Below are 12049 nucleotides of genomic sequence, written 5' to 3'. Positions count from 1 at the left end.
TGGAAGCACTAAAATAGATGAGATGGGCAGCAAATACATCTAACAAATAAATAAAAAATAAAAATGTACTGGGCCCAGACTTACCAAGTGCTGAGTCATCTCAACTGCTATAGGAGTAACTTCTTCACTATATTCACAGATCATTTTTTGAATTACATTGGTAAGATCATCATTCTCAGTTTCTCTAATTATGTGAAGAAGGGCCTGCATTACAGGTCTAATGAATGGCGTTATATATTCTTTAGCTGCAAAGGAAGCAAGAATAAACATTACTTTTTTATAATCATTAACAAAACTGAATGACTTAAGCATTTTTATTTGTTTTTTAAAAATATGGTCTGAAAAAACCCCTTTCAATTATTAATTTTGCTGGCTGGCTTTATTTTGAATGAAGTATTTTATTAGTATACAATCTGCAAAATTCCAGGGCTTCCCTATGCCTCTCCCTGAATATTTGTGCTTATTTCTCCCTTATATGAAAAGAGGTGCCACAGTCCTGGATCATTCTTCCTTCTCAGTTTGCACACATGGAGCTGTTTTTCTAAAAATTCTCCCCTTCCCTAGATGTAAAGATGCTCCAGCCCTCAAGGTCAGCATTCGAACAGCTCCAACAGAGACTAAATAAGAGATCACAAACTCATATCCTTCCAGCATACACCTCAGTCATATACAACACGAATATAACAGCTAAAAGCAGGACACCATCTTGTTCATCCCTTAGAGTGACAAGAAAGTGGACTTCCTGTGTCTAATCTAGAATTCCACTGTTAAATTGGCAATGAGGTGGTCTCACAATGAAACAATGAAAGCTAGAATCTGTCAGCTTTGGGGTTGTGTTTCTGACCCTAAACTGGTAGTTTTATGAATGCAGCTATTGCAGCAGCCCTGGTGATGATGGCATGCTGATGCAGAATGCTATTCCACCTCAGCTTGTTTTTTTTTTTTGGACAAAAAGCTATGTTTCTTGCTGGAGCAAGGAGGTGTAACAGGGCTAAGCAGAGTAAGTTCCAACCCGCAACCCCATGGAGGCAGTGGCAGGATCTGCAGTTCTAGTACTTTGTTCACCAGCCGAGTAGGGGGTAGGTGAAGCACATTTGCTTTTGTAGCTCCTCTCTATGCAACAGCCATCCACCATACATTTTCTGTTCCAATGGCAACAGAAGCCCCAATTCATCATTGCATAGATATTATAGCTGCTCAGGTTCATTATTGCACATGCACGACCATTCTATCACACTCCCTCTCATATTATGCAGGAAAACAAAGACTTCTCTGCTATGGCACCTGCTTTCTGGGCATTCTTTACTCTGAAGTTAAGATTACGCTATTCCTTTCAGTGTTCTGTTAATCCTTCAAGACCAAACGTTGTCAAGAATGGGGTATCTTAAAATGGTTCTAGCACCATGTTTAAAAATACCAGATGGTTGTATTTTTAATATGACTGTTTTTAATAAGTGCTTAATATTTGTATTGTTTTAGTGGATGTATACCACCACCCAAAGTCATTTGGTGTGAGATGGGAGGCCTTCTAAAATTACTAAATAAAATAAAGTTATACTTTTTGCAGTTATCCCATTGAGTTTAGCAGCATTACTCAGAAAGATCACACTACCTTGTTTTGCAATTTGTTATTAGACAGTACTAGGAACAGCACTGAAAATATTCAGAAACAGATATGGCTGTTTATTCTATGCAGCATCCATTTTGACACGTATCTTATCAATGTACAGGTAGTCCTCAACTTAAAACAATTGAGCCAAATTTTATGTTGCTATGTGAGAAAGTGAGTTTTGCCCCATTTTACGACTTTTCATGCCACAGTTGTAATGTGAATCACTGTAGTTGTTAAATTAGTTAAGTGAATCTGGCTTCTCCATTGACTTTGCTTGCTGGGTCACAAAAGATGATCACATGACCCCGGGACACTGCAAGTGTCATAAATATGAACCAGTTACCAAGCATCCGAATGTAAATCACATGACCATGGGGATGCTGCGAGGATCATAAGTGTGAAAAATGGTCATAAGTCACTTTTTTCAGTGCCGTTGTAACTTTGAACATTCACTAAATGAAATGTTGTAAGTTGAGGACTACCTGTATAAAAAGATTTTACTGTTACAGCCTTCGTGTTAACAACTAGGTCTGCTAGTCTTCACAATAATTTCACTTTAAAACCTCTAGAATAAATTAGATGCTTACTTTTTTTCAATTACTCATTATTTCTCCCCCCGCCCCCTTCTCTAAAAAAGGATACCGGGAGAAAGGCCTAACTAATCAAGCAGACCCTGGAAATTCTATCAGAGGCTCTGTTGCATTTGTATGAGTGTCCACAAGAGTAGCCCTTCCAAGATGTCTATAATATGTGATTCTATATTTTGCAAACTGCGTGAAATATTTGTAGAAAAATCCAAATAGGAAAATAATTTTATAGAAATATACAGTCCTTTTTCTAAAAAATGAGAAAATAATAGAATAAGAATGGAATAGGAACGGAAAGGATAGGATTCTTTATTTGCCAAGTATGATTGGACACATAAAGAACTTGTCTTCGGTGCATTGGAGTACATAGTGAGAGAAAATAACCTAAGTATGAATTTGGCTTCTTTCTAACAACAGCAAATAGACAAGGGTATAATTTTCTTTTAATAATTTAAGTAAAGTGGTGACTTGCATTTATATAAGAAAACAATCAGAGAAATAAATATAGCTGATTACAATTGATACCTTCTATACTGGTTTATCACAAGTCTGGGTATTTTTCTTTTCTTGCTTAAATAACTGCATGCAATTAAATTTTGAGCTGACAAATTATTTCATATTTGCTTTTCATTTATTTCCTGATTCTAAGCTTCTTTGACAAAGAAGAAAATGTACCTCTCTCTTGATTACTAATCAAAACTTGCAGCGCAATGGCAGCTTCCACTTTAACAGGCATTTCCCTATCATCAATGAGGCATCTTCTTGTTAACTCCAATGCTGTCTGAAGGTTCTGGTCACTCTTAAATTTAACTTCACAGAAATAATGGAGAACCCAGCAAGCCTGGTAAAAGTTGATAAGCAGTTAAACACATTTAATAATGGCCAACATGCATATTATTCTACATGGATTAACTGTCAAAACTGCGAAAATATAATGCTTCAAGCACACTGGATGATCTTTTTCCATTTCCCTTTCCACTGTAATTTTTGAGAATCTGTAGATTAGTTAATGATAAACTTGTCTTTAGGCAGCCAAGATCAATATTACAATCACTACTTATCCTTAGGCTGCAGATTGTATACGAGATATAATACAGAATGCAAGTGTACCATACTGCTATCTAATTATAGCTATTTTAATCCACTTATTTATTTTTTAGCAGGGAAAGGGTTACACAATCAGCTTTATATCCCTTTAAAAAATTCAACAATATACTTTGTGGTAGTATTGTGCATTAAGAGCTGTCTCACTTTTTATATAACATTCCATTATTAGTCTGATTTTATAGCAGCAAAAAAGTTTTAATGTGTAACTTATATACTAACTTGCTTGATACTGAAAATCTTATTCTACAATCCATGTAGAAAACTATTTTTCTTTGATACTCAAAATATTATTCTACAATTGTTACAAGAGACAAAATTAGATATTCTGAAATATTTTGTAATATTTGCTATATAAGTACAGATTACAGAACCTTGTTATAGAAAAATGTTATTAAAGCTAATGAAATTATTTTAACAGGAAACCAATGTTAACTGGAGACAGAACAGGCATGCCACCGCTATATTTGCCTATTTCCTTTGAAAACAGCACTTGCAACTTAAGAATGAGTCTACTGTTAATTTATGTGTTTGTTGGTTTAAATATACAGTATATATCACCCTTTTTCAAAAGCCCAAAGCAGTATCTCCATTTAACTCCAGTCATGAGTCTAAATTGAGAGTGACTGGCTGACCAAAATAAATGGTAAACTTCCATGACTGGGATGGATTTGAGTCTTCATTTCCCTGGACCTATACCTTAAGTATGACATCATGTGGCTGATGATGGGATTTTATGGAACTCAAAATTCTGACTGGACTTCTGGACCAAGAGGCTTTATCAAGATTAAAGTCATGTCCTTGTAACCTTGCACTTAGATTATTGCAATGCAATCCCACACTGGACTGTCTTTGATGTTAATTTAGAAGTTATAGCTATCACTAAATGCTGTCTACACATAGTCTACAAGAATTGTTAGGACCATTCATTCAGTAACTGTCTGAAATAATGGACTTACAACCATTTTTAGTTCCACGGTATCCCATAGTCAGCCAGCATGATGTAATATTCAAGGAAGTCAAGAGAGATGAAGGTTCAAATCCATCCCAGTCATGGAAACTTACCATCTCATTTTGATCAGTGAGTTATTCTCAATATATATGGCTATCGCAGTATTCCAATGATCATTGACCAAAATGTGGGTGCTTGGTAACTGGACCACATTTACAACTGTCACAACATTTGTGGTCATATTCTCCTGCCCTACGCCAATTGTTTCCACTTCAATTTCTCCCAGGTGTTGACAGCAGAAAATAATAGCTTCTTAGTCATGCTCCACAGGGCAGCCAAAAAAGCACAGATTGGGAGGGGAGAAGTTGAAGCAGAGGCAGCTGTGCAGGTTAGAAATGAGTTGGCATCTTATGGCTTAGTGATCCCCTGAAATCATCCCCTGCAAGAACCAAGGCTTGGGGTTCGGAAGAACCAAATTGGGAATGAGATGTATTGGGGTGGGAACTGTGGAGACACCGAAAATAGAATTGCTATTTTCAATCTTCCCTGGCAGCTCCTGACAAACAAAGCCAATGGGAAAGCTGACAGGAGACCACAAGTCATGGTTGCATCATTTAATGACTTCAACTGGGACCCCCAGAACTGCCATTGCTAAGCAGTGTAGCCATGTGGTGTTTTGTTTAATAACCACTTTGCTTAGAGATGGGAAATTCCGGTCTCAATTAGGGTCATAATCTAAAGACTTATCTGTAATAGCAATACTGAGCAAGCCTGATACTTTATAGTTGCAGGACTATCTGCTCCAAATAAAATCTGCCCACATTATGTGTTGGCACGGAAGACATGCCATACAATCCCTATTCAACTTTCAATGGATATAGTTGTATATACACACACCCCACAAACACGTTTACATTCTGAAAAGCTGAGAAAGAATTTTTTTTTTTTCAGAGAACCTTCAAAGTAGACAGCACTACTTAATTGAAGGCAAATGTTTGGGGGAAAGGGGTATATATACTATAGTTACAAGATGTTACATATTGTATTTTATGGTATGATATAGGCTCCCTGAATAAGGTAGAATACAAGCACATGTAATAAATGCATTACCAAAGTGCTTATCAAAATCATCTATTTCCCATCACTTCACATTGCAACTTTTGTAAGACTAAGGGAACTTTGTGTTCTTTTACATTCTAGAAACTTCCAAACGTCTGGATCCAGCTTTGCACTTACCCTTGCTCTCATGTAGCCCAGCTCACTACTGAACAGAGGAAACACATGATTCTGCAACATGTACTCCATCTGATCTTTGTATATCTTTTTCTGTTGAAACATTTTTCCAAAAAGTAGATCAGCCTCTTTTTTTACATATATCACTCTCTTCTCAAAAAGGTATTTTGATTTTTCCATCCTGTTAATGTTAGTAACTGGGCTAAATAGTTGCTAAATTAAACTGATGCTGGCCAAAACAGTAAATCACATATAAAAAACTTTTACCTAAATTATTGAAATAAAGCAAAGACAGAGTAAATGATTCATGTATTGCTGAGTTATCTAAACCTAATCATGCAATAATTGTTTCAAGCAGAAATCTTACTGAATCTGAAAGTCAAAATTAACTGATACATTTTAAGAGGTATAATTCTAGATAATTTATTGTTATAGAATAGTGATAAATTGAAGGCAAGGTACAAATACCGTATAGATAATATCATGCATTTAGCACTCTGTCACCATTAATTTATGTCTACTTTACAAGGTCTGTTTCTTAAGATTAATTCCTTTGAATTAGAAAATATGTCCCAATTGACCACAACTTTGGGAAGTGTAGTTGCTTAATTAAGTACAAGCCTTCCACTACCAGTTTCAGGAAGACAAACACCTTAAGATTATGTGTTGGGTATATTCCAACACATAATCTTAATATGCGTATAAAGGTTAAGCAGCCTGAAGTTACTGTAGCCATTGCCAACTGTAAAAAAAATGGGCCCTAAAAAAATATTCTAAGGCCATCATGATTGCAAATAGTCATTAAACAACCAGTTGTAAATCAAAGACTACCTGTCGTGAAAATAAGGCAGAAAAATCTTAAGACATTTAAAGGATCAACAAAATTCTACTTACTTTCAGAAGTATTTCAGCCAAAGAACCAATCATATGCAATGCTCCATCTTTTTTACGAGGATCTGCATTTGGCTCTGTGAGGATTTGGTAACAAAAGCCCATTGTTTTTTGCAGGACCTAATATGAGAGTTAAAGAAATGCCCAGATAAATTTCATTAAACAAGTATATCAATCAAACAAAAGGTTCAACCAATATTCTGAGTTGAGTAACTCCTAAGATATTATCTGCCTATGTTTAAATTTTTATAAATATTGTGCATAAAAATTGCTTAGATGTAACAAAGACATCAAGATTAAAACTGTCTTTGGGGCATTAAGTTAAAGTGAGAAGATATACTACTGATTGCAGGAGCTAATTATTAACAAGAAAATCTAAAATCCTTAGAACGTTCTGATTCTTTTCAAAGCTATAAAAATACTGAACACAGATCTAGCCCATCATCTCCATGATGGAATGTAATGGACTGGATTCTCAGGAGGCAAGAAGAGTAAGGGACAATTCAGTCCAGATAGTTTGAGTGAGACACAGTTCCTCCTTAATAGTTCTCAGAATACGTGCCTGGTGGCAAGATTTTCTCCAAACATGTGGAATAATAAAAAAAACAAGTTGGAAGATTCATGGCATGTCTTTCCTAGTTTTGGGGGCTGTTATGCTTTGAGTCAGAACCTGACACAGCAATAACAATGCCATGGTACAACCACTGCATCTTACATGAATCATCTGGGACTTCAATGTTAAGGAGGTGGTGAGAGGCAGTCAGCAAAATTGAATTCTTTCACTAGTATGCCATTAGTTTGTGCCATTTTCCAACAATAAACTAATTAAAATAGTGCAGAGCATGCAGATTGGAAACTTTGCTTGTCACACACTGTTTCTATGGAAAGTAACTGTGTGCTACCTGGAAAAGTCCATGATGCCCACAAGAGATACTTCTTCAGAACCTTCTATAAGTAGCTTTCCAAGTATTCAATGGTCAACATACAAGATTTTAAAAAGAATTCTTTTTTTATTTAAGGTAATCTTTATGGAACATACCTCTTTCCTTTTACCACATGCTGTAAACAACAATGTTTGTGCAGCAGTTGTGGGGGAAATGAAATCTTCAAAGACATCTATTAAAAGAAACAATTTACATTATTTGCCTTTTGAAATGTTCAGGAATTAAAGCAAAACAAAAAGCAAAATCAGATCTAAAGGATTCTGTAATCACCAACCACTAGAAATTTCCATTCTGAACTTCCATAAAGCATTTTAAACATTTTTAAACTTATATTTGGAGAATTATGAATATAAATGTCTCAAAGCTGTAAAATTAGTGATGTTTCTATAATTTTAGATAGTGTAATACTCAACATATTGCATATTAATATTATTTCAACAACAAAGTAATCTAAAATGTGTTTAAGATTCACTTAGGACATATTCATTATTCCATGCTGACTGAAATTTCAGAGATTTGTGAAAAAGTTTTATCTAAAACAAAAACTTGGGCCATGCTGAGAAAGCAACATAAATTATTTTGTTCTCTGGCAAATCAACATCATTTCAGAAAATCCCATAAGTCAGTTAAGTGCACAGAACAAACTTAAGCTGGAAAAAAGAAATGCAAAACTGACCCTGGAGCATTTTATAAACCTAAGGCTTTTGTTCTATGCAAAATTCCACGCAGTAACTCCACTGAGTACAGTAGCATTCTCCTGCATATAACTGGGTTGCTGAAGTTATACGTTGAAAAGTTTAAATTCAGAGATTCAGTAAAGATGGATGAGAGACAGAGGCAGCATTTATACTTTGTATGTAGAAGATCCAGGGTCCGTAGCTTAGCATCTCCAGCTAAAAGGATCAGATGGTGGGAAGGACCCTGGACAGCAGCTGCTTGCAGTGTAAAGCAAAACAGAAACACAGACTGGCACAAAGTAGCTTTCTGTATTAAAACCATAACAATTCAATATAAGAAACTTCTCAAAAAGCCATGGAAGAGGAGTTACTATTGGCTCTGGACAGAGTGAACTGTTACCAACTGAAATTTGTAAAAGCAGAAGAACCTTACTTTAATGGAAGAAAGGTCATACAGTACTTGTCCCATTACATCTTGCATGCTTCATGTAAGATGTCATAACTACTACTAGTAAATCTAAATAGTGAAAATAGGCTTTGAATTATTTCTCTAACGTATCTGACATTTGCATTTTACTGGGATCTTGATCTGTTTCATATACATATTATGTAAAGCCCTGACTGGCAAAACTGGGATAAGATGTTTACTAATTATACCACAATACTGTATAATATAAACTATGTTTTAAAAACCACAATGTTTGAAACGACCGAATGTATTTATGACATGCAGCTACAAACCGAATAAGCTAACTAAGACACATTGTTATTTGCGAACCTATTACTGCTGAACTGTGAAAACTCTCTGCAAATGTACTCAATTCTGAATCACTTACCAAACTTCATACGTATATATTCATAAGGGTCTTCCTGCCACAGCTCTTCATCCGCATCTGTATAGCACATCAATGGGAAGATAACATCTTGGATAATTCCCTGCAAATATAAATTATTTGTTTTTATAAGTTGCTCTAATTTTTTTTAAAAGGGGGAGAGACTTCCAATATCAAATAAATTTTGAAATATCAATGGTAAAACCAAATGTAAAATTCATCAACACATTAAAATTCCAATCAAATTTTGCTACAGCAAAGCTTCAAGGGGAAAAAATCATAATCTATCATTTAGCTATGCAGCATTCATTCCAAAAGAACAGGAAAAACAACTTACTTGAATATGAGGTTTCAGATTTTTCCAAGTAACTGCATGTGATACCCCTTGATTGATATAGTTCAGAGTCTGCTGTAGAACTCTCGGAGCCATGTACTGCTTTTCTTTATATTGATATAACACTTTCAGCAAAACCTAAGAAAATGGATTGATTAGTTGCCGCTAAAGATTTAAGCTGTTTACAAAAATGTGTTAGATAGCAGCTTTCCACACAGCTAATATAGAATGAGTATGAACCATGTGATCAGTGGCAAACCGTGAGTGTTGCTAAAAGTGGCAGAAAGAAAAAAGAAAAAGAAGCTAGCTACATATAACAGCATTCTCTTGCATATTTATATGCTACATAAGTGGACATTAAACATGCTAGGAAAAACGTAATAGCAAGTTAAGTGAAGTAAGATTTGGTGACTCAAGAAACGTATGTGATAAAAAAGAAGAGGCAGGGTCCAGAATAAACAAGGACTGAATGAATGTGACCAAACACGAAGTAAACAAATTAAAAGGGAAGAAAAAAATTTAAAAGGCTATGACTGGATGGAGATGAGATCCTGAAAGGAAGACAAGTTTGAAAAACCTGGGGCAATGAATGAAAAGCTGCATGGATGTGGTGGAAATCAGGATGATTTACAGAGATATAAATGTATGGAAGAAAGTACAGTATAACGAATGGTTATTGGTGTGAATACATTTCAATCAGAATAGAGCTGGAAGGGACTTTGCATGTGATATGATTTGATTGCTTATTGTACCCTATGACTATCATTAAGTGTTGTACCTTATGATTCTTGACGAGTGTATCTTTTCTTTTATGTATACTGAGAGCATTTGCACCAAGACAAATTCCTTGTGTGTCCAATCACACTTGGCCAATAAAGAATTCTAACATTTAACATGTCTTCTAGTCCAAACATTTCAGCTATATTTTTTCATTTCATTCCTTCACATTCTTTGACTTAGTATTTCTTACTCTTTTCTGTGCAACAGCTTATCCCAAAATGAGATAGAGTGAAGTATGTATGTATATAAATGAACTGTCTTATTTAGTATGAAGCAATGCTTTATTAATGCAAGGTGATACATACAGAGAAGGAAAGATGGCAAAGTGTATAAAGTCTAATTGCTTGGAATGCCAAGAATTCGGCCTCAGGGAACTTGAATTTGACTCATTATATCAACATTAAAATGCTTCTTTTGTCATCTAAGACAGTTTACTCTCCTTGACTAAATAAATTGTGTTTTCTAGGAAGTAATAGATTCTATTTGGCAAAAAGATAGAAACAGAGACTACCGATTTTATTTCAAGCATCTTCTACATAATTCAAATTATTTTTTTATTTTTTAAACAAAAAATGATAGTAAGGATCAATTAATTCTCAATCAAATCCAAATTATAAAGAAAAAATATCCTACCTGCTGTATGCCAACAGCAAATGCCTTTAAAAAAACTTCAGCAAATTCATTGTATTCCTTGGAAACATTACCAGGGCTTCCATACCTATTGCAATATTAGTTAAAAAAAACAACCAAGATAACACTGTCATATATTATGCACATGTAACAAAAAAAAACCCCATTTAAAATATTTAAAAATTAACCTTGAGGAGAAAAATGTTACCTTTCAAAAAGTCTGGCTAAGATGTGGAGTGCCCACTTCTTACATTTCCACCATGGCAATTCAGGTCTATCATCTTCATCCACCTGGAGAGTTTCCTTTTGAAGCCAAGTTAAAATTTATAGTATTAATTGATAGTGTAATATTACATTTCTGTGCTTTTACTTTAAAGCAGGGGTGTCAAACTCATGTCATTACAGCATTGTCACGTGACAAATCGTGATCTTTTTTCCCATTCGTGTGGCCAGCGCATGACACATCTGGCCCGCAGGTCACGAGTTTGACAGCCCTACTTTAAAGACTAATTAAACTGGGAAGAATAATCTTTTGATGGGAAGGAATCACCTTTAAAATTCTGGGGGACAGATGGTAGTTACAATCAACAGAGAAATGTCACAAAATTGGTAAATCTTGTCTTGCATCTCTACAGGATAAGAATTTATTTTATTTGTATAAGCTCCATAGATGCAGCTTGTGACATTTTTTTTAAAAAAATTAGGATCATATTAAGACTACAATTGTTAAATTTCCTACCTCAAAAATTTGAGAAAAATTGCTGTCAGTTTTCAACTATTGGAAGAAGCCTTGAAGTTGAAAAAAGGGAGATTGGGGCCATAGGGTGATCGCCCCTTATTATAAATATATTTACTCTCTTATTCAACAAAAGAATGACAAGATACAAACAGAAGGAACAAAGAGGCCTGCAACTTTTACTTTTGAATTTTCATGAGCTCTACAGTCCAAGAGACATGCTTATAAGAAAGTGAGAGAAATCTATAAATGTAACTAGAATCCCATTCTCCATACAGGTTTACAACGTCTACAGATAAAAATAAAAGTTGTGTATATCATTTATTTGTATACTCAAGTCAATCAACTCACAATGTCATATACATAAATCACATAGCGTGTATAAAATACTTACAGCTGGTACATCTCTGTCGACAACCGTCTTCAAAATTTCTATCCATTCTGCTAGGTTTTGCTGATTGATCAACTCCAGGGGTAATGTATACTGTTGAGAAAAATTATGAGCAAAGCAAAAACAAGCTATGATTATATAAATTAAGCAAAGATATAAACCACCTCAGAAAATCCACTCAATATTTAATTTCTTAAATTAGTCACTTTCTTGGCTAAGCAGCGATATAAAATTGTTCCAATCAGTATGTAAAGATTAAAACAATTTAACTGTAAAAAGGACAAACCTGAACAAGGGCATAAAATATTTTGAAGATCTGTTTTTGGATAAGGACAGACTGATCTG

The 12049-nt window shown here is 34.8% G+C and overlaps 1 protein-coding gene across 2 annotated transcripts in view; it reads right to left on the bottom strand.

The window, feature by feature from the left end:
- IPO7 (importin 7) overlaps positions 1-12049 on the bottom strand; it is a 51795-nt gene that overhangs the window by 18785 nt on the left and 20961 nt on the right. For both annotated transcript variants that reach the window (XM_026706472.2, XM_026706473.2), the window contains exons 5-15: positions 11991-12049; positions 11708-11797; positions 10786-10880; positions 10581-10665; positions 9171-9305; positions 8837-8936; positions 7419-7495; positions 6383-6499; positions 5492-5581; positions 2875-3040; positions 85-245 (exon numbers count right to left, since the gene is read on the bottom strand). The exon at positions 11991-12049 is cut by the window's right edge and continues 98 nt beyond it. In XM_026706472.2, the coding sequence (XP_026562257.2) occupies positions 85-245; positions 2875-3040; positions 5492-5581; positions 6383-6499; positions 7419-7495; positions 8837-8936; positions 9171-9305; positions 10581-10665; positions 10786-10880; positions 11708-11797; positions 11991-12049 (1175 nt within the window). The remainder of the gene's footprint in view (positions 1-84; positions 246-2874; positions 3041-5491; positions 5582-6382; positions 6500-7418; positions 7496-8836; positions 8937-9170; positions 9306-10580; positions 10666-10785; positions 10881-11707; positions 11798-11990) is intronic.

This window comes from Pseudonaja textilis, chromosome 1 (genome assembly GCF_049901715.1).
Source record: "Pseudonaja textilis isolate UNSWEBS1 chromosome 1, rPseTex1.2, whole genome shotgun sequence".
Classification (NCBI taxonomy): Eukaryota; Metazoa; Chordata; class Lepidosauria; order Squamata; family Elapidae; genus Pseudonaja; species Pseudonaja textilis.
The sequence above is the reverse complement of the archived record's forward strand: the minus strand, read 5'-3'. Positions and strand labels throughout refer to the sequence as shown.